This window comes from Hylobates moloch, unplaced genomic scaffold, assembly GCF_009828535.3.
Source record: "Hylobates moloch isolate HMO894 unplaced genomic scaffold, HMol_V3 SCAFFOLD_9, whole genome shotgun sequence".
In the NCBI taxonomy this organism is placed as follows: Eukaryota; Metazoa; Chordata; class Mammalia; order Primates; family Hylobatidae; genus Hylobates; species Hylobates moloch.
Genome location: NW_026652284.1, coordinates 120,894,467 through 120,917,204, shown reverse-complemented (window position 1 = coordinate 120,917,204; position 22,738 = coordinate 120,894,467). Strand labels below are relative to the sequence as shown.

At 48.7% G+C, this 22,738-nt stretch overlaps 1 protein-coding gene across 4 annotated transcripts in view; it reads left to right on the top strand.

The window, feature by feature from the left end:
* The window catches only part of AGO2 (argonaute RISC catalytic component 2), a 117,927-nt gene that overhangs the window by 39,031 nt on the left and 56,158 nt on the right, over positions 1–22,738 (top strand). For all 4 annotated transcript variants that reach the window (XM_058443965.1, XM_058443963.1, XM_032760503.2 and 1 more), the window contains one exon: positions 10,397–10,592. In XM_058443965.1, the coding sequence (XP_058299948.1) occupies positions 10,516–10,592 (77 nt within the window). In that variant the 5' untranslated portion in view covers positions 10,397–10,515. The remainder of the gene's footprint in view (positions 1–10,396; positions 10,593–22,738) is intronic.

The following is a 22,738-nucleotide window of genomic DNA, read 5'->3' as shown; positions in this document are numbered from 1 at the left end:
CCTGTAGTCCCAGTTATTCGGGAGGCTGGGACAGGAGGAATCACTTGAGCCCTATGATCACACCACTGCACTTCAGCTTCGGCAACAGAGTGAGACTCTGTCTCATAAAATAAAAGAATAAATAAAATAAGATATAAAATGAATAAATAGAAGCATAAAGAAGAGTAGAAAGACTATAGCTTGACCACTCAGGAATAATCACGATAAATACTTTGTTTTATAATTCTTCTGTAAGTTTTCCCTTTCATACCCCAAACGTGTACGTGTGTATAATATAGGACAGATGGGATTGCATCAAACACCATTCTGAAGCTTTTTCCCACTTACCAACACACGGAGCTCTTCCTGTGTAATTGATGGAGAAGCAGTGTCACTGAACTCTCCTCACAGTTCATTTAACCCATTTTCTACTGATGGACCTTTCAGTCCTTCTCAGTCTTTTCATGTGTAGATGCCTGAGTATTTCCTTAGGACAAATGCCTAGATGTTGAATTACCAGATCAAAAGGCTTGTAATTTTAAAAGGCTTCTGAAACAAACTTGAAATCTCCCCACATGGATGGGAGTGGCCATTTTTTCTCATATGCACTATCCAGTCATATCCCTCACCATTTCCTGTTGGAGTTTTTTATTTCATTAATTTATATAAACTCTGTATATGTACATTTATACCTTTAGGTTTGTGTATTTATGATGTCATAAAAATTTCCCAGTTGGTCATGCAGTTAGAGAAATACACACACACACACACACACACACACACACACACACAGTTTTTTTCTTTCCCTCGAGACGGTGTCTCACTGTGTTAGCCAGGCTGGAGTGCAGTGGCATGATCTCGGATCACTGCAGCCTTGACCTCCCCAGGCTCAAGTGATCCTCCCATCTCAGCAGCCCCGAGTAGCTGGGACTACGGATGCATGCCACCATGACCGGCTAATGTTCTTTTTTTTTTTTTTTTTTTTTTTTACAGATAGGATTTCGCCATGTTTCCCAGGCTAGTCTCGAACTCCTGGCCTCAAGTGATCCACCTGCCCCGGCCTCCCAAAGTGCTGGGATTACAAGTGTGAGACACCACACCCAGCCAAAAACCATCTTTTGCAACCTCTTTTTGGTTCTAAGAAAGAGGGCTGGGCGCAGTGGCTCACGCCTGTAATCCCAGAAAGAGCATTCCCACCCCAAAACTATAAAAGGTTATTAAATTTTAAAATATTTCTGTGGATGTTTTTGTTCCATTTAAAAATACTATCTATTTACAGTTTCTATTTGAAATTTATTTTGTAATAAGATGTGAGAGGGAGCTCACCTTATTTTTTTCCTTCAAATATTCAGAAAATTGTTCCGACTGAGTTATTTCTCTCCTGTCCCCTTAACTGGCATGCCCCCTGCGGCCAACCCGAGTGCTGCCAGTAGCCAGCCTGCCCATTCTGGGAGATGGTGGTGGTTTTCCTCCCTGCCCTATTCTGAAGACGAGCGCCCGGAGAGCAGGAGTAGGAGGTGCTCAGGCAGTGTAGGGTGAGTAGCATCGTGCGTTGAGGTAGAGTTTAGGAAACCCTTAGTACGGGGCTTGGCACCAGCAGACCTCACTGGTGGGCAGGTGTTCCTGTGCCTGCAGATGGAACTGAGTGAACCTGGTGAGGGTGGATTGTCATGCATTTAGTTCCTTCAACTCCTTTCGTTTGATTTGAGCATAGCTGGTATCGGTTCAAGGCAGCGTGGCCTGGTGGCAAGGCTTGCGTGCTCTGGTAGCCATGAGTGCTGTGTGTGAGTCCCAGCTCTGCCTGTAAAGTGTCTTTGCAGACACCTCGGACCACATCTGCAGGATGGGGATCCTCCCTGCCTTGCCCATGGTAAGGATTAAAGGAGGTGATTTGCCTGAAGGTGTCTGCATTGTACCTGGCGCAGTGGTGGTGGCCATTGCTTCTTCAATTATGGGAATTTAAAATGTGAATACACATGTTACAAAGGGAAGTAAACATTTTATGTAAGTATTGAGAAATGTACTAGGTATCTAGGATGAATCAGTTACTGTAAAAGGCACAAAGTTTTTTTTTTAAAACTTTCCTAGCTGCTTAGCACAGATATGAGGCATGAGGGTGGCAGATCAGTGTATGTCGGCCGGGCACAGTGGCTCATGCCTGTAATCGCAGCACTTTGGGAGGCCGAGGCAGGCGGATCACCTGAGGTCAGGAGTTTGAGACCAGCCTGGCCAACATGGTGAAACCCAGTCCCTACTAAAAATACAAACATTAGCTGGGTATGGTGATGCACGCCTATAATCCCAGCTACTCGGGAGGCTGAGGTGGGAGAATCACTTGAACCCAGGAGGCAGAGGTTGCAGTGAGCTGAGATCACACCACTGCACTCCAGCCTAGGTGACAGCGAGACTCTGTCTCAAAAAAAGAAAAAAAAAAGTTTTTGTCTATTTTTATTGATACATAATAGGTGTATATATTTTCAGGGAACATACATGTGATAGGTAGGTCAGATTCTTGTATGTTTTGGGTGAAAAAAGGATTCAGTTTGGAGAACAAGACTCTTTCTGAAGTACAAGAGATGTCACATGGACCCGCATCAGGGCAGTCAGCTGATTTGATGATTTGATGGCTGATGTTGGCAGAGGGGCAAACTGGAAATCACAGTCCTAGCCCTGCGGTCTGCTGCCAAGGTGCCCTGGCTGTCACCTCACCCTGTGGAGCTCCTGGCTCCTCAGATGTGCAATGAAGACGAGTCCAAGAGAGAGGACACGAGAAGAGACAAGAATGTACTGGAAGTCTTGTACTGGAGTAATGTTGATGTTGGAGAAATGCTGGCTTCTTAGTTAAAACAGGCTGGGTGCTGTACGCCTGGAATCTCAGCACTTTGGGAGGCCAAGGCAGGAGGATCACTTGAGGCCAGGAGTTTGAGACCAGCCTGGGTGACATAGCAAGACCCCTGTCTCTACTAAAAAGGATAAAATATAAAATAACCAAACAGTAAAGACTATTTGTAAAAGGTAGAGTGATAGCCTTCCTATGGATGCCTTATGGTTTTGTCCTAAAAAAACCTTGGGATTGAGTCATAAACCCATAAGGCATTTTTACTAAGAGTCGGTGTAACAGCAAGATATTCTTTTATTCATCTGTGTATTCATTCAGTCAACAGTTGCACAAAAACAGACACAGTCCTTGCTATATTGCAATGCCTGCGTTCTAGTGGGAGAGGCAGATACAGAGTCAGAATCACAAAAGAAATCTAGGGTTGAAACCAGAAAAGGCTGCAGAGAAGAGTCAGAGAAATGTACACGTAAGGCATTCTTCACATCTCCACTGAGAGGTGTCAGGCTTCGAGCAGCCCTGGACCAGCGTGCGGGTCTGCCTTTGTAGGGCTGGTGGTTGAGATGCTGTGGTCTCATCAGCTGCCTTGATTGGGGAATGTTTCTGTAGGAGATAACTTACATTTTACCAGTATTCCTTTAATTCCTCCTTGTCTTTATTATAGTATTTTTTTTTTTTTTTTTTTTGAGACAGAGTTTTGCTCTTGTTGCCCAGGCAGGAGTGCAATGGTGCGATCTCAGTTCATTGCAACCTCTGCCTCCCAGGTTCAAGTGATTCTCCTGCCTCAGCCTCCCAAGTAGCTGGGACTACAGGTGCCTGCCACCATGCCTGGCTAATTTTTGTATTTTTAGTAGAGACGAGAGTTCACCATGTTGGTCAGGCTGGTCTCGAACTCCTGACCTCAGGTGATCCACCCGCCTCAGCCTCCCAAAGTGCTGAGATTACAGGTGTGAGTCACTGTGCCTGGCCTTATTACAGTATTTCTAATATTGTTGAGTAAAGACAGATGGTGGATCAAAGAGGATGTTTTTGACTTGTGAGGAAAAATGTATTCAAAATTTATGGGGAAAAGTTTTCTTCGTAAAGATCACAGGGGTGGCTTTCAGGACCATTTCTCAAAGAGATAATGGTGGTTGCAGTTTTAGGTTGAACCACAAACATTTATTTTAAAAAACCCCAACAGAAAATTCCGTGTTGATGGTTAGTCATCTGCGGGAGCTTGGGTGTTTGTTTATAGTCAGTCCTAGACTGTACGGGTGTGTCATGCTCTTCCTGTGCACGCTGTATTACTCACTAAAGGTTAACATATTTTTAGGCTATTACTCATTAAACCAAAAGAGGGGAGCAAGTGGTTTAGGGGTGATCATCAGTCTGATCTGGAGGCGCAGGCTGCCTGTGTCGGCCTCAGCAGCAGCGTTCCAGTCTTCCTGGGGGGTTCTCCCTGCTCTCCTTGCCCAGCACCTTCTACAACCCCTGCCTTTGGGGTGACTGCTCCCCTGCTCACGTTGCCTCCCATGGCCCATTCTTTTGGTGTTGCCAAGAACCAGGCTGAGACAGGTTGGAAATGCTCCAATAATTTCTACTCAGGGAGAACAGAAACGAAAGCCTTCCAGGAACCGCGCCCGCAGAACACAGAAGTGCTCAACAGAAGTGCAAAACTGCTGCTGGAGGACAGCCCCGCTGCCCCCGCTGTGAGGACCGCCCCCACCCGGGGCTGCGCCCAGAGCTTCCTTCCCTCCTTCATTCCGACCCAGCCTTCCCAGGGGCCCAAGGGAGTGAAGGCAAAACCTCCTTTTCAGGGTGCAGATGCAGCCAGGGAGCGGTGGTGGATGGCTACATCCTGTGTCCCCCATGCCCACAGGAGGAGGGGTAGGGGCCGTTTCCTAAGCTGGGACCCATGAGGTCCTGAGGCTGCAGCAGGATCTGTCCCCAGGGCAAAGGGGGCCTAGGGCTCTGGTCGATGGCCAGTGTTCCCCAGAATGTATTCTCTGAGCCCGTGCACCAGCTCCCCGTTGCCACATTGAGACCCCCTCAGTGGCATCAGCTGGCTCCTGGGCCGATGCCCCTGGTTCCGAGGAGCACTGATGCAGTGGCTCCTGCTCAGGGCTGGAGGGTGCACTCCTCCTTCCTGCTGCAGAGCTCTGGCTAGAGGCAGGAGCAGCCTCCCCTGTGGAGGTGGGTGACCGGTGGCCGGCGAGGTGGGTTCTGTTGACTCCCTTCCACCGTGGGGCGTGTTTGTGCCTCCGTTTCTTTGGCGTCCGTGTTTGGGTGGGTTTTGTGGCCAGAAACCTGGGACCCCCATATGTGCCTCTGCTTCCTTGGCGTCCGTATTTGGGTGGGTTCTGTGGCCAGGGACCTGGGACCCCCATCTGTGCCTCCGCTTCCTCGGCGTCCGTGTTTGGCCAGATTCTGTGGCCAGGGACCTGGGACCCCCAAAGTGCGAGGGTTCCTTTTCCTCCCCGTCTTGTCACATTTGATTTTTGGTGTGTCCTCACAGACCTGGGGGGCTCCAGAGCCCCTGTCGAGGTCAGTTTGCCCCGGTTTGGGAGTCAGACTGGGGGGAGGGGGTAGAACGCATCAGCTGGGGACCCAGCTCCAGCCATCCCTGCGCAGCTGTGACACCTGGGCCAGACACATCTCTGTGAACATCGGCTGGGTGAGGCTTTGGCTTTGGCTCACCGTGGGGTCATTGGTGGCCCGGGCCTGGCATGGGAGACAGCATACAGTTGTCTGCACTCCGGCTGACAGGAGCAGATGTTTCGTCTGCATTCCCAGCACAAATTCTGAGACCGTCTCTGTCCATTTCACCAAAAAAGCTGCCATGACTGTGTTTAGCGTCAACTTGGGTGGCCATAAGGGAAGCTTGCTTGTGTAGACAACAGGTGAGTTGTCACCCTCGTGTCCTGATTTTAGCAGGAGAGTACAGCTTGATAGCATCTACTCTCTGGTCTGTGCTCACTGAGCCATCACTCCGTCCTGTTCCGCGGCTCGTGCTGACGGCACGGATCTCGGTGGCTGCTGTGCCACTGCCTGGCCAGGGCATCCTGTCCTGGCATCACAGAGACCATGTCTGCACCTGGCTTGGCCCAGGGTGTGGCACAGAAGTGTTTAGCAGCCCTGAGCTATCCTTCTCACTTTCTTTGGCCTGCACACTTTCTGGCTGATGCCCAGTGTAATTAATGCAGAGTTCTAGGAGGACCATCGGGAAGCATGGCTTTGAATAACGACTCACTTTGGAGCTTCGGAAAGAGCTTTGCGTGTCATTTGGGTGGCGGATCTTTAACCGTTTACATCCCCTGAGACATGGGTGCTGAGCACTGGGCCGGCTTCCTAGGAGACAGCCATGGGCCCCTGTGCCAGCCTCACAGCGAGGCTGCCACCCAAGCTTAGGCCGCAGCTGCACAGCCCATGGGTGCTGACCCGGGCCTGTGGTTCGCTCACCGGTAGCCAAAGCGGCTTCATGGAAGAGCTGGGCTATTCATTTATTTAATGACTCTGAATTTCTGCAGCTGCTCTCCCCACCTCAGGGTACACGTCTGCGGGGGATCCTGGCAGGCCTTCACTTTATTCTTCATGCACCAACTTCCCCCCACCCCCTTCCCTGTCCCTTACTTAGATGGCCCTCAGGGCAGGTGGCACAGAGTCTGCTCCACATCCCTCCCTGAAAAGTCGGGGAGGAGCCAACTCCGAAAGGGGTTTCTTCAGGGGACCACCTGCTCCTGCAGGAGGCTCGCCTGCCGCCCACCTCTGCTGACGTCCGCTGTGTATACTGAAATTTTTTGTTCCCCGTGACCCAGTTGCTCACACAGGAAGCCGATTACTCATTCACTATTTTTCCCTTTCACTGTGTGAGATGCGGCTCTAAAAATGGAATCTTAAATGTGCTGAGTGATGTTGATTCAGTGAACACAGCACGGCTGTGTACGTGACGCTGCGCTGGGTTCCAGGCCTTGCCCTCCGAACTCGCTTCGCTCTCTAAGGAATGGGTATGGCCTTAAGTGCAGAGCGGCCTGCCAGCCCTGGGGCCTGGGGAGCCATCGCCCCTCCCAGGAGCAGCTGAGGTCCCTTCCAACCACAGGTACACCTTACTTTATTGCCCCGCACAAAGAATGCATGCTTTTTTCCTCCCTGCCTTCCCTCCCTCCCTCCTTTCCTGCTTCCTTCTTTCCCTCCCTCCCTCCTTTCTTCCTTTTCTCCCTCCTTCCTTCCTTCCTTCCTCCTTTCTTCCTTTCCTCCCTCCCTCCCTCCCTCTCTCCCTGCCTGCCTCACTCTGTTCCCCACTCCCTCCCTCCTTCCCTCACAAATGGAATGTTTGTAGTAGCCTGAGGAACTCTTTTGGCGCCATTCTTCCAGTAACATGTGCTCACTTAGTGTCTCTGTCAGCATTTTTTAAGCAATAAAGTGTTTTTAAATTAAGATATGTACATTATTTACACACAATGCTATTACACACTTAGACTACAGTATAGTGCAAACAACTTTTATATGCACTGGGACACCAAAGCATTGGTGTGACCTGCTTTATTGCGGTGATCTGGAACCGAGCCTGCAGTGTGGCTGAGGTGCGCCGTGCTAGAATCCTGGGATTCCTGAATGAAAGGATTTGCCTTTCTGTTCCCAAAGGTTTCAACCTTCAATGCAGAGACAAGACTAACACTTATGGAAGCAACTGGAAGCCCATTTAAAATAAGACTGGTTAGTTACTGGGTAGGACATGTGGCAGGGCGTGCCACCTGTGGCCTGGGGAGGAGGTGCCCATGGGGTGTCTGGAGAGAGCGTCCACGGACAGGTGGAACCTCGATTACTCCTTGGAGCATCCTTGGAGGATGGAGGAGATGGGGGAGGATGGCTGCTCCCAGTGGGCCTGGAAGTAGTGGGGAGGGGAGGTCGAGTCTTGGATGCAGGCCAGGGATTTGGGACTTGGCTGTTGGACAGGCAGTGGGAGCCAGGACCCGCTCTGTGAATGCCAATGTGGTGGCATCTTCTTGGTGAAGGCATCCCAGATGCCTCCTCCTCGAGGGCTTTCGTTTCCTTACCAGAGAGCACGTGGAGAGCGCATCCCTAGGTGGTGTTAGAATTCCCTTTAGAACCATCCGTGTCAAATGTGACAAGTGCGTGTGTGGCCCATCCGTGTCTTGTGGCCTCTTGTACATGTGGTCCCCACTTTGGTGCATTATTCACCTGTCGGGGCCAGGGGCTCACAGCCTGGGGTGGGCATCCAGTGCCCTTCTTGTCATCCCCTCCTTCCTCATGCATGGGGGTCCTGTCGTCACACTTCTGTTCTGTCTCCTCCTGCACACTTTGGCTTTGATCCTCCAGCTTGTATCTGCAGCTTACACGTGGGACTCCCTGTGAGTGATCAGAGTAGATTTCAGGCACCCCGAGGTCTCAGGCCTGCAGCGGCGTCCTTGGCAGTGGAGTTGCCTTCCTGAAGGTACGGGAAGGTGGACCCTCCCCAGCCTCTCTGCTTGGAAAACTTTTACATCTTTAACTTGTAATTTTATATTCCACGTGTCGTCACGTGAAGTATCGCTATTTTCATTATTGAAAGCTGGAAGCAAGAAAGAACTATCTTAGGAAATTGCACATTTTATGAATTACTGCTGCGTTTTCCCATTACCTTTATTCACAGGGGTTAGTACCAGGCTGCATGCAGGTTTCTCACCTCCCACGCCAGGTGTTACAGAGGAGGTGGTCTTGGGGGAGGCTGCTTAGGAGAAATAGGGTCAGCCTAAGCCCTGAGCCCGAGCTGCGTCTGTGCCTGGACTCTGCTTGGAGGCCCGGTGGAGGGGCCTGGTTTGGAGCTGGCCCGGCAGCTCTGTTTCACATGCGAGTAGCTCATGTTCCAGCCCAAAACCTTCTCGCAGCCAGCAGTATGCCCCTTTGTGGTATGGTTGTGAGGCTCGGTTAAGTAACTGCATGAGCACCTTGTAAGCTGGGAGTCACCAAAGGACAGTGACTCTCCTCCCCGAGAGGAGGGTGCCCGACTCTGAAATCGAGATTGGCCGTGGGGCCGGATTCCTGGGCTCTGTCCTGGACGTTTCCTGGGAGCCGTCTCACTGGGTGGTTGGAGCCACCTGAGAATGGAGCCACGTGTTGGCGAATGCTTTGTTCTACTCTGGTGTGGCGTACAGAGAGGCTCCGTCGGTCCTCAAGGGAGTGGATGGCTCCGCTGAACCCACCTGGACTGCGATGTCCACTCCCTGTCACGGTCAGGGTCTTTGCTGGGAAAGATCTTGGTGAGCTGCTGAGCTTATGAAAAGTCATCAGACGTCATCCTGTGGATGACTGACACCTGGAAACTGTCCCTGGTGGCAGCATGGGCACTGCTTGAGGACTCGGTTTGTTTGTTTGTTTTATTTATTTATTTATTTAGAGATGGAGTCTCGCTCTGTCACCCAGGCTGGAGTGCAGTGGCGTGATCTCGGCTCACTGCAACCTCCGCCTCCCAGGTTCAAGCGGTTCTTCTGCCCTAGCCTCCTGAGTAGCTGGGACTACAGGCACACGCCACCACACCCAGATACTTTTTGTATTTTTAGTAGAGATGGGGTTTCACCATGTTGGCCAGGCTGGTCTCGAACTCCTGACCTCAGGTAATCTACCCGCCTCGGCCTCCCAAAGTGCTGGGATTATAGGTGTGAGCCACCGTGCCCAGCCTGACTTGGTTTATTTTTGTAGCCTTGGCCCAGGGCATGGTGCCCAGCCCACAGGGGCACCTGCTGAGTGCCATTGAAGGGGTGGAGTGTCGTGGAAGTCTGTAGATGTGTCATCTATGAAGTCATGGCGACTTTGTGGAAGGCCATGCTGCCATGACCATTTCCAAATGGTGTAACTCAGTGAGTTTAATAACCTTGAAAGCATGTTAGTTTTCTCATAGGAAACAAACAAAAAAAACCAAATATTTCAAGGAGTCTCTGAGTTTTTCTAGGTCAGAAATACAGTAAGAACAGCTCATATTATTTTTAGTAGAGTACTTTTTCTTTCCAGTGAATGTCAATAGGGATTGAAGTACATGTGATTTTTTTTTTTTTAATGGAGAAGGGTTGTCTTTTTTTTAAACAGACATTTGAGTGAAAATTGAAAGTGTTCTATTATTGAAAAATGTTTATTTTTCTAAATCTACATTTTTTTTTAAATCTACATTTTGAACTTTAGTAATATGGAGCCACTGAAAACTTGAGTTGAGGTGAAGTTTCTGCCGCTTATGCATAATAGAAAGCATTTTCTGAGTAAATGAATGGTTTAAACAGCAACAAGGGAGGGGCACTGCCTTGACACTTTTGGGCTCTTTGCCTTGTCTCCCGTGCTGGTAATTCATGCTGTCTCATCTGTCCAGTGTCTGAGACAGGAAGAAAGAACAGGAATGGACATAGCAAGTTTGATCACCAATGAGTTGTTACGATACATTTTAAGTAAATTACTGGCTTAACGTTGAGACGGCTCCTCTGTGGAATGCAATATTGGCCTAGACATGAATGGAAACAGCAGAGGGGGGCATATAGTGGCTCGGGGCCGAGGGATGGGAAGGGCCACAGAGCAAGCCTGCTCCCCCGTTAATGGGTGTTCTCTCTGCCATTCCAGCACTCGCGCCTCCTGCGCCGCCGCCACCCCCCATCCAAGGATATGCCTTCAAGCCTCCACCTAGACCCGACTTTGGGACCTCCGGGAGAACAATCAAATTACAGGCCAATTTCTTCGAAATGGACATCCCCAAAATTGACATCTATCATTATGAATTGGATATCAAGCCAGAGAAGTGCCCGAGGAGAGTTAACAGGTATTACGTTTCATCCTTCATGACCTGTGTAAGTGGTCTGTGCGGACAGACACGGCATTTAAACTAATCAACTCTGAAATTCTCAGCAGATCCATCTGGCTTTCTTCCAGAACGTTTCAGCTGCATTTGTTTTTCAAAAACAGTTTTTCAGAGTCAAACCTACGGATTGAAAAAAATATATATATAAATATATATCAAGTTTTTGTATTGACACAGTTTCAGGATAGTGAAATACATCGTAAATGTACAACTGGAAGAATTTTGACAAATGTATATACTGATCACCCTAGAAAGTTGCCTCATACCCTCTTCCGGTTACCCCCAGCCCCTAAAGTCACAGTGTTCTGATGTATGTCACATAGATTAGTTTCCGGGTCTGTATAGTGACACAGCCTCAATCCCGACTGCTTTTACTCAGCAGAATTTATGAGACCCACCTGCGCCATTGTGTGTATTTGTAGCTTATTTTTATTGCTAAAGAATACTCTATTGCCTATTTCGTAGTCTGTTTTTCATCTTCCTTTTAAACACATGGGCAGTCTAGGCTGTGGCCATTATGAATAAGACTGCTGTGAACATTCTTGTTGAAGTTCTTTTTGTGGAGGTGTGTTCGTCTCTCTTAGATAAATACCTAGGAGTAGAATTGCTGGGCCGAAGGGCAGCTGTGTGTTTAGCTGCATGTGAACCTGCCAAATAAATGGTGTTCCTATGCTCCCGTCAGGTTTTCCTCCCGTCAGCTCCGCTGAGTGTTTCCGAGGCCGCCCACCCCCACCAGCACTCGGTGTGGTCAGGCATGTATTTTTGTGTGTTTCGGTGGGTGAGTAGTGGTTTCTCATTGTGGTTAATTTTCATTTCTCTGGTAACTGATGAGCTGAGCATCTTTCCATGTGTTTATATATTATTTTCATCGATTAAGTGATATATTATTTCCAGCAAAGTGTTGAAGTATTTTGCATGTTTTTTTGTTTGTTTATTGGTTTTTTACTGAGTTTCTTGTCTTTTTGTTATTGATCTGTGAGAGTTCTTAGTATATTCGAGATGCACATTGCATTTGAAAGGGTCCTCCAGAGCGACAGAACCAATAAGATAGAGATACAGTCATGTACCACATGACAACGCTTGGCCAGTGACAGACCATATACCACCGTGGTCCCAAAAGATTGTAAGGGAGCTGACATCATAGCCCACGTAACGTAGTAGAGCAATGTGCTACCCTTTCTGAGTTTAGATTTTTTTATTTTTTATTTTGAGATGGAGTCTTGCTCTGTCACCCTGGAGTCCAGTGGCATGAACTCGGCTCACTGCAGTGTCCACCTCCTGGGTTCAAGCGATTCTCCTGCCTCATCCTCCCGGGTAGCTGGGATTACAGGCACCTGCCACCACACCTGGCTAATTTTTTGTATTTTTAGTAGAGACAGGATTTCACCATATTGGCCGGGCTACTCTCGAACTCCTGACCTCAAATGATCTGCCTGCTTCAGTCTCTCAAAGTGCTGGGATTACAGGCATGAGCCACTGGGCCCTACCTAGGTATATGTAGATGTACACATCCTTACCATGGTGTTACAGTTGCCTGTGGTGTTCAGCAGTCACATGCTGTACAGGTTTGCGACCTAGGTGTGTGGTAGACTCTACCTCCTGGGTATATGTAAATATACTCTATGATGTTCACACCGCAATGAAATCGCCTGAGTGAATTTCTCAGGCCTTATCCCCGTGGTTAAGCCACCCATGACTGTACATATATCTATAGATATGAGAGGGGATTTATTAGGGGAATTGGCTCACATGATTGTAGAGGCTAAGATGTCCCACAGCAGGCCATTTACAACCTGGAGACCCTGGAGGGTCAGTAGTGGGGCTCAGGCCAAGTCTGAAAGCCTTATAATCAGGGAAGCCAAAGACCTGGAACCCACGGGGCTGCTGCTATAAGTCCTAGAGCCCAAAGGCCAAGACAGCCTGAAGTTCTGATGTCCGAGGCAGAAGGAAGACAGTATCCCAGCTCCAGGAGGGAGAGAAGAAATCACACTTTTTCTCCTTTTTTTTCTGTCTGTGCCCCCAGCTGATTGGATGGCACTACCCACACTGGGGGCAGATCCCCACCTGGTGCCTGACTAACACGCAGTCTCCTGGAAGCAGCCACACAGACGTGCCCAGAAGTCATGCTTTACCAGTTCTCTGGATTATTCTTTAATCATGACACATTGGCACCTAAAAATCACCATCATACAAGTCTATACCGGGAATATTTTCTCCTAGTCCAAAGCTTGTCATCTCACCTTCCTAATGGTGTCTTTCTTTTAATGAGCAGAACTTTTTAGTTTTGTCGAAGTCCAATTTATAAATTTTTTAAAATAGGTGTTACATAGTGTATTCTCTCTAGGAAATTTTTGCCTACCTAGGGATCATAAAGATATTCTCCTGTTTTTATTTTAGAATTACAGTTTTTGCTTGCATATTTAGTCCACAATCCATCTTGAATTAATTTTTATGTATGGTGTGAGGTAAGGGTCTGTTGAAAATACTTTTCTTTCCCCACTGATTTACCTGTTGACCTTTGAAAAAAATAATTTGATTGTACAGGTTGAGTATCCCTTACTCAAAATGCTTAGGACTAAAGTGTTTCAAGTTTTCATTTATTTATTTATTTATTTGGATTTTGGAATATTTCCATTATGCTTACCAGTTGAGCATTGCAGATCTGAAAACCTGACACCCAAAATGCTCCAATGAACATTTCCTTTGAGCGTCATGTTGGTGCTCATAAAGTTTCAGATTTTGGAGCATTTTGGATTTGGGGTTTTCAGATTAGGGGTGCTCAACCTGTATATGTGTGTAGATCTATTTCTGGATTCTCTTCTGTGTTGTCTTTAGGCCAGGAACTCTTGGTCATTTTAACTATAGTTAAGTGGTAAGGCTTGAAATCCGATTAAATAATTCCTCCAAATTTGTTGTTCTTCACAATTGTCTTAGCTATTCTGGATCTATTGCTTTTCCAAGTATATAAAATAATAAATATAAATAACTTATCAATTTCTGCTAGAAAGCCCCTTTGAATTTTTTATTGTGGTCACTATGAATCTAAAGTATGCTATGTTCTTGGATGTTATTATAAATGGTTGTGTAAATTTTTCTTTTCCTGGAATGGTGGGGAGTGACTGCTGTTGAGTATAGTGTTAATTTTTGGGGTGGTAAAAATGTTCTAAGCCATGGTGATGGTTGCAGAACTCTGAATATGCTAAGAGAGAATGTCTGGGGACTTAGTTCTCATATCTGTAAAACTAAACGGTTGGATTCACTCAACATGTCCAGAGTATGTCGAGAGTTCTATGAGGTTCTTTAAATATGCACTTACTAAAACTTGTATTTCTGAACAAAAACTGTGTGCACCACTGGGTTAAGCAGCTTTCTTGACTAAAGGTCTTCCTAGATCTTTTAGTATATCTCACTGCTGTGTGGCTCTCCATCAGTGAGACTGCTGGTTTGTTTTTGTGTTTCCCTGGGATAGAACCCTGTGTGAATCTGTGATTTAGGGGGTACTCCTTAGAACCCGAATGAGGGCATAAAGCAGTATACACATTTCCTTTTTCCTTTTTTTTTTAGAGACAGGATCTTGCTGTTTCCCAGGCTGGAGTGCAGTGGCATGATCTGGGCTCACTGCAACCTTCACCTCCTGGGTTCAAGTGATTCTCATGCCTCAGCCACCCGTCCGGAGTAGCTGGGATTGCAGGCATGTGCCACCACACCCGGCTAATTTTGCATTTTTAGTAGAGACTGGGTTTCACCATGTTGCTCAGGCTGGTCTCAAACTCCTGGCGTCTTGTGATCTGCCTGCCTTGGCCTCTCAGAGTGCTAGGATTACAGGCGTGAGCCTGTTTAGTAGAGACAGGGTTTCACCATGTTGCCCAGGCTGGTCTCAAGCTCCTGGCCTCAAGCAGTCTGCTCACCTTGGCCTCCCAAAGTGCTGGGATTACAGGTGTGAGCCACCGCGTCTGGCCCACATTTTCTGGGCTGTTGACTGGTGCAGTGGCAGGTGGGCCCTTAGGCCATCGACCGCAGTACACAAGCAGCTTTCTTTTACGAAACTAGGCATGGCCAAGGCTTCGTCATCTGACACCAGAAAGAGGCTGAGGGTGATGAGAACGTGGTGTCTTTCCAGGACTGTGCTATTACACTCCTGGGGTTTCTCCTGGCAGGCTCAGGTCACGCAGTTGGTAAGCAGCAGATGCAGGGCAGGAGCTGCATGCACAGGGCCAAGGCCAACCGGCTAGGCTATGAGCCAGCTTGAGAGTTGCTGCCTAGACCTAGGAACCTTTAGGCCCTATCTCAAAATTATAATCAATCAAAACAGCATAGGAAAATGTCAGAAGTAAAATGTTTGTGCTCACAAGACCTGTGTGGGAGCCCTGGCCTACCTCCTCCCCCCTCCCACGACCCATGTTCCTGAGAACCCCACTCACACATCAGCTGCAATGCCCTGGGGGTGCAGTGGTGCCTGAGGCAGACACGGCTCCTGTCCCCACTGGGGAGGTGGATGGTGCTCATGGTCAGCGCCGCTGGAGGGGAGCTCCGAGTGGAAAAGGAGACGAAGGTGGGGCCCTGAGCCAGTCATGAGTCTGGGCTCCTCCTTCCTGCTGCTCAGCATCTCCTACCCATTTCTCTTAGCACACTGCAGCCTCTGTGAGAGCAAGGGTGGCTTCTTAGTCATGAGTTCCCAAAACCTTGTGCAATGCCCTGGGTAGATGTTTAGTGAGTCCAACACAGAGGCTTTATCCAAGGTCATGAGAAAAATGCCCTTGCACCTCAGTCACCTCCGTGACATTCTGACAGCTACACAGTGAAGCAGCCTCAGTGCCCTCAGGCCCTGCAGTATAGTCCGCCCCGTTCCCGGGGCTGCCGGGGTGGGGTTTGGTGCAAGCAAGACCCCTCCTCCCAGGAGCGTCCCGTAGAGCTGTGGGCACCGAGGTGGCTGCACAACACAGCCAGTCTTGAGCCAGCCCCAAAAAAGCATGGGGGCAAGGCCCGCACGACCTAAGCCCTGCTGAAGTCATGTGGGCCTTGCCCCCATGCTCTGTGCCGAGAAGCACGGGTGGGCTGCAAGGAGGAGGTGGGCTCCTCTCCCTTCCCCTGCCCCTCTTCCTCCTTGTTCATCTTGAGCTCCGTCAAGTGGCCCCAGAACAACCAGCAGACGCGATGGCCCTGTGCCTGTGGAGCGGGGGACGGGTAGCATGGCTGTGTCACACTCAGCCTTGCACCTGGAGCTGTGTGACTCTGGGCATGAGCCACTCACGGGAATGCAGGTGGGCCCTGCCTCTTTAGAAGACAGTCTGGTGCGGGTATTAAAGCAGAAACATCATGTATCCTCTGACCACCCGTTCTCCTTCTCAGTCTCTGTATCTCAAGGAGGTGTATAGGATGACTACTCTGAAAAAAAAAAAAGAGCAACAAAAGACACCATCTAAATATCAGTAGGAAGTGGCGGGTTAGAGGAGTGTGCTGGGGCATGCAGTGTGGTGCTCAGCAGGAGTGGAGTGGGACTACCAGGCTGACCTGCAAGCTCAGAAACACAGGCAACTAAGTAGCAAGCGGTTAGGTGGTAACACTAAAGCACATGATTACAGCATCTATAGTTCTAGACTTGGTGGCCACATTGTATACAGTTAGGAGGAAAGATCTCAAAGACACAGAGTAGGAAAATGGGAGCCTCAGAAGTGTGGGTTTGATACCATGTGTATAAAAATAGTAAAACAATGTATTTGTAGATAGCTATGCGTTTATGTGAAAGCATAGGTTTGAAAAGGATAAGCTTACTTCTTAGAATGGGGATTGAAATGAGTGGGTAGTGTAAACAGACTTTTAGCTTTTTGGGTTTTTTTTCTTTTCTTTTTTTTTTTTTTTTTTTGAGACGGGGTCTCGCTCTGTCGCCCAGGCTGGAGTGCAGTGGCGCAATCTCGGCTCAGTGCCGTCTCCGCCTCCCGGGTTCACGCCATTCTCCTGCCTCCGCCTCCTGAGTAGCTGGGACTACAGGCGCCTACCACCATGCCTGGCTAATTTTTTGTATTTTTAGTAGAGACGGGGTTTCACAGTGTTAGCCAGGATGATCTCGATTTCCTGACCTCGTGATCCGCCCACCTCGGCCTCCCAAAGTGCTGGGATTACAGGCGTGAGCCACCAAACAGGGTCTCCCTCTGTTACCCAGGCTGGAGTGCAGTGACACAATGATGGTTCACTGCAACCTCAACCTCCTGGGGTCAAGCGATCGTCCCACCTCAGCCTCCCAAGTAGCTGGGACCACAGGCACGCACCACCACACTCCACTAATTTTTAAATATGTTGTAGAGACGGGGTCTCTCTGTGTTGCCCAGGCTGGGACTTTGAGCTTTATCGTTCTGTGAAACTTTCGGTGAGAATGTATTAAGGCAAAAGCTGTGTAATTAGAAATTAATGAAAGGATGACATTTGTAAAAGAGGGAACCTCTCAGAATTATGACAAAAGGGCAAACAGGCAAACAGGGCAGGCACTTGCTTCTCTGCATTAGCAAGCACGTCCCGGCTTCTGCGAGGCGGCCCTGGCCTTGTGCGGGGTGCTGCTTGGCACTGCCCTTTCCCTGGGTGGTGACTGAGGAGGGAGCTGTCCCTGCTTAGAACTTGGCAGAATGAGCCCTAACAGCTTGGCCATGGTTCTCCTTTTCCTTCGTTTCAACATGGGTCACTCTCTAAGAGGCTGGGGGCCCGCTGGTGGACGGAATGCATGCAAATGCAGTCCTGAGCTGTCATCTTTTTTGGGAGGTCAAGGGCAAGCCTGAGACCTGGGTGGCCAGCAGAGCTGGCTCTCCAGAAGCAGGGACACTCACTCACTTTCCAGTGCCTGCACTGGATCGAAACGAAGAACCAGATTCAGGGACAACGGGAGCAGCGTCCCCAGGTGGCTCCAAGGGCTGGCTGGGAAGTTAGTGCTCACAGGTACAATTTCACTTTGGGGAAGTGAAAAACATTTGTGGACGGAGGGTGGTGATTGTTGCACGACAGCATGGACACACTCAGTGCCGCTTAACTGAACACTTAGTTGAAATGGTCAATTTTATGTTATCTGTATTTTATCACAGTTTTACAAAGAAAGAAAATTAACTGCCCAATACGTGGTCATCTGTGTTTGAGGAGGGAAGGGACCCCCTGTGTTAGAATTAGGCAGCAAGGTGCCATCCTGCTGCCACAGCCACGAGGTCCACTTTCTCTGCTTTATACAAGATTGGCCCCTCCTCACCCTCAGCAGTGGGCCCCGAGGCACAGGGGCTTCGGGCAGGTGGCCAGGGATGCTCTCTGGGCAGCAGAGGCCTGAGTGGTGGCCAGGATTGTCTGCCGGCCGACTCCACCGGTGTGCGTGCAGCCCCTTGGGGCACTGCCTCGCTGGCACGACCGAACAGCCTCCTTCTCTTGAGAGATCCGCCCAGCCCAAGCTGCACGCCGTGCTGGGTGTGCAGGATGAGCTGGACCTGACCCTGCCTCCAGGGGACCACAGGACAGTCAGTGAGCAGAGTCATCATGCCGAGTGCTGGATGGGGCTCAGAATAGTGAGTGCTCATCCGGAGGAGTGTCTCCAGTAGCGGGGCTCGGTTGTATTTCCTTGAATCCTGGGTGTGTGGTTGCCTGCCATAAGTCATTGAGAAGTGTGTCCTGCCCTCTTTCTCCTGCCGCCCCCATCCCTGGGCCTGTTTCTGGGCTCTGGACTCTGGGCCCTGTCCTGAGCTCTCTGCCTGCCTCAGCGCCATGGCCTCCCTCCAGGTGCTCCTCCTCAAGGATACCTGCCAGCCTTTGTCCTTCAGATTTCCACTTCTATTTTAGGATGAGTTTGTTAAATCCTATCAAATAAAAATACATCCCTCTCTGGATTTTTACTGAAATTAAAAGGATGGATTTGTTTGAGGAAAATATTCTGATCCATAAACATAGTATATCTCTTAACTGATTTTTTTTCTTCTTTAAGACGTCTTTTCGTGTTTCCGACTCTCAAAGGAAAAATTTGTGGGCCAGGCACGGTGGCTCCTGCCTGTAATCCCAGCACTTTGGGAGGCCGAAGCAGGCAGGTCACGAGGTCAAGAGATCAAGACCATCCTGGCCAATATGGTGAAACCCCATCCCTACTAAAAATACAAAAATTAGCTGGGTGTGTGACGAGTTAATGGGTGCAGGAAATCAACATGGCACATGGATACATATGTAACAAACCTGTACATTGTGCACATGTACCCTAAAACCCTAAAGTATAATAAAAAAAAAAAAAAAAATTAGCTGGGTGTGGTGGCACGTGCCTGTAGTCCCAGCTACTCTGGAGGCTGAGGCAGGAGAATCACTTGAACCTGGGAGGCAGAGGTTGCAGTGTGATCACGCCACAGCACTCCAGCCTGGCGAAAGAGCAAGACTCCGTCAAAAAAAAAAAAAAAAAAAAAAAACAACTTTGTGAATAGAGGTTGGGACTCCGAGCGCCCATGCCTCCCTCCCTCCTTCCCTGTGCGTGTGGCTCTGGGAGGACCCCCACGGTAACTGCACCCCTGCTACAGGGAGGAACATGCTGCTTTGGCTGCTGTTTTCCAGCTGCCGGGCAGACAGGTGGGGGTCAGGGCAGGGATCTTTTCTTTCAGGAACTAGAAGGAGGAGGGAGGCCAAGGTGCAGGGTGGCCACCGATTCTGGAGCACATCATCAATGATGTATTGCCATTTTGTTACATTCTGCAATTAAATAACTGTTTCCAAACACGGTGGTCCTGTATCGCCAAGTCACTCAGGAATTCCTCTGCGGTGATATGCAACTTAGAGTGGCCACGAGATTGTCTCATAGGGAAAAAAGGGAGGGAACTGCCAGTGTACTGCCAGGGACCAAATCTTTGTGGGGAACCTGGATTTCATAGAGGGGGAGAGGACAGGGAAGCCCGGGGGACCCATCCCTGCAGGAGGCGGTGCCTGCAGGCACCATCACTGAGATGTTTGTTGGATGGCTGACTCCGCCACTGCTTTTTCGCCACCTCTTTCACTGAGAACACAGGAGTGAAGAAAGGCGCACTGGAGGGCAACGTGAATCTTTGTCCAAGAGGGGCATAGGCGGTGCTCACCCTGTACGTGGCCCGCAGCCCAGACCAGGAGACGGCGCTCTGGCTTTCTGAAGCTTCCTTTTTCTCCGTAGCCTCTTCTGGATTTTCAGCAAATACAGTCCTAATGTCCACCAGTGATGACAGTTTTTTTCTTCTTTATAATCCCTTTCTTACCCTACGGTAGTAACCGTGACCTGTAGTGCGGCATTGAACAGAAGTGGTGATTTGGGCGTCTCCGTTACATTGCGAACCTCAGGGAAAGTTAGTTTGCTATAGACTTTGAGAAGGTTTCTGTGCGGATTTCCTACCAGATGAAGACGTTTCCTTCTATCCCTACTTTTCTAATTTTTTTTTAAAAATCATGAGTACCAGGCATGATGACTCACACCTGTAATCCCAGCACTTTGAGAGGCCAAAGTGAGAGGATTGCCTGAGCCCAGCCTAGGCAACATGGCAAAGCTTCATCTCTACAAAAAGTTAAAAATTAGCCATTGTGGTGGCATGTGCCCATAGTCACAGCTACTTGGGAGGCTGAGTGGGGAGGATCCCTTGAGCCCAGGAGTTCAAGTTTGCAGTGACCTATGATTGCACCACTGCACTCCAGCCTGAACAACAGAATAAGATTCTGTTTCAGAAAAAAAAAAAACCATGAGTGGATGTTGAATTTTATTAAATGCTTTTCTTCTACAACTTTGAAATTGTCATAATTTTTTTTGTTTGTTTGTTTGTTTTGTTTTTGAGAAGGAGTCTCGCTCTGTCACCCAGGCTGGAGTGCAATGGCGCAATCTCGGCTCACTGCAACCTCTGCCTCCTGAGTTCAAGCAATTCTCATGCCTCAGCCTCCCAAGTAGCTGGGACCACAGGCGTGTGCCACCACCCCTGGCTAATTTTTTTTTTTTTTTTTGAGACGGAGTCTCACTCTGTTGCCCAGGGGGGAGTGCAGTGGCATGATCTCGGCTCACTGCAACCTCCGCCTCCCAGGTTCAAGTGATTCTTCTGCCTCAGCCTCCCAAGTAGCTGGGATTGCAGGCGACCACCACCATGCCTGGCTAATTTTTTGTATTTTTAGTAGAGACAGGATTTCACTATGTTGGCCAGGTTGGTCTCGAACTCCTGACTTCGTGATCCACCTGCCTCAGCCTGCCAAAGTGCTGCGATTATAGGCATGAGCCACTGCGCCAGCCTGTGCTTTGCTTTATTGCCCTTTGCAGGTACTGTTTGTCGTCGTTGTTTAACAAATTGAAGGTTCGTGGCAGCCCTGTGCCAAGCAAGTCTTATCAGTGCCCTTCATGTCTGTGTCAGCATTTTTAGCAATAAAGTATTTTTTAATCAAAGAATGTACATTTTTTTTAGACACAATGCTATTGCACATCGAATAGATGGCAGTACAGTGGAAACACAACTTTCCTGTGCACTGGGAAGCCAACACCTTTGTGTGACTCGCTTTATTGCGACATTTCCTTTATTGTGCTGGTCTGGAACCGAACCCACAGTGTCTCCTAGACATACCTTTATGTAGGCCTATGATCTTTAAAGAATGTATACACTCCTGTTAAGAACCACCACAATCAATAGGACATGCTAACAACCCCAAAGCACCTGCCCCATTGCAGTTAAGTATGTTGTCCCCTGCCCCAAGGTAAACACAGACCTGCGTTCCGTCAGTGTAGATTTTTTTTTGTTTTTGCCTGTCAAAGAGTTTCCTATACATGCAATCATTATTGTATACCTGTTCCTCCTGGTGGCTGCCTTTGTTCTCCAAGCCTGCTTCTTTTTTGAGACGGAGTCTTGCTCTGTCACCCAGGCTAGAGTGCAGTGACATGATCTCAGCTCACTGCAAGCTCTGCCTCCTGGGTTCACACCATTCTCCTGCCTCAGCCTCCCGAGTAGCTGGGACTACAGGCACCCGCCACCACGCCCAGCTAATTTTTTGTATTTTTAGTAGAGACAGGGTTTCATCATGTTAGCCAGGATGGTCTCGATCTCCTGACCTGGTGATCCACCTGCCCCGGCCTCCCAAAGTGTTGGGATTACAGGCGTGAGCCACCGCACCTGGCCCCCTAAGCATGTTTCTAAGACACCCGTCGTGTTGCATGTAGTGGTAGATTCAAGTATCGCATTGTGTGGGTGTGGCATCATGGGTTTGTCCACTCATCAGCTGATGGACATTGATTTGAATTGTTTCCAGTTTGGAGCTGTTTGTATGCAAATGTTTGCGTGGATGTGTGTTTTCATTTTTCTTGTGTCAGAAGTTGCTAGACAGGGTGGTAAATAGACATTGAAACCACACTTTCTCCCCAAAGTAGTTGCATCAGCCTCGTAGAAGAGAGCATTTCCCTCCGCCTTCACCAGCTCTTGGTATTGTTACCTTTCCGATTTCAGCCTTTCTACTGGGTGTCTGTGGCTTCATTTCCATTTCCCTAAAGCCGAGTGATGAACACCCTTTCATGTGCTTACCCGCCATTTGTGTATCCTCTTCTGCCGTGTGTCTGGTCAAATCTTTTGCTCATTTAAGTTGGATTATCTTCTTACTGAGTTGTAAGAATTTTCCTAAATACATTATGCATACAAGTTCTTTGTTAGATGTGTGTCTGTGTGATTATGGAATATTTCCTCCCAGTTGATTGCTCATCTTTTTGTTTTTGTTTGTTTGTTTTTGAGATGGAGTCTCACTCTGTCACGCCCAGGCTGGAGTGCAGTGGCACAATCTTGGCTCACTGTAACCTCCGCCTCCTGGGTTCAAATGATTCTCCCGCCTCAGTCTCCCAAGTAGCTGGGATTACAGGCACCCACCACTATACCCAGCTAATTTTTTGTATTTTTAGTAGAGACGGGGTTTCACCATATTGGCCAGGCTGGTCTCAAACTCCTGACCTCAAGTGATCCACCTGCCTCCCAAAGTGCTGAGATTATAGGCGTGAGCCACCACGCCCGGCCTTGTCTTTTCGTTTTTATAATGGTGTCTCTTTCTCTTTTTTTTTTTTTTTTAAGAGATAGTTAAAAGTTTTTAATTTTAATGAAGCCTAGTTTATAAATTTTCCCTTTAAGGACACATTTCTT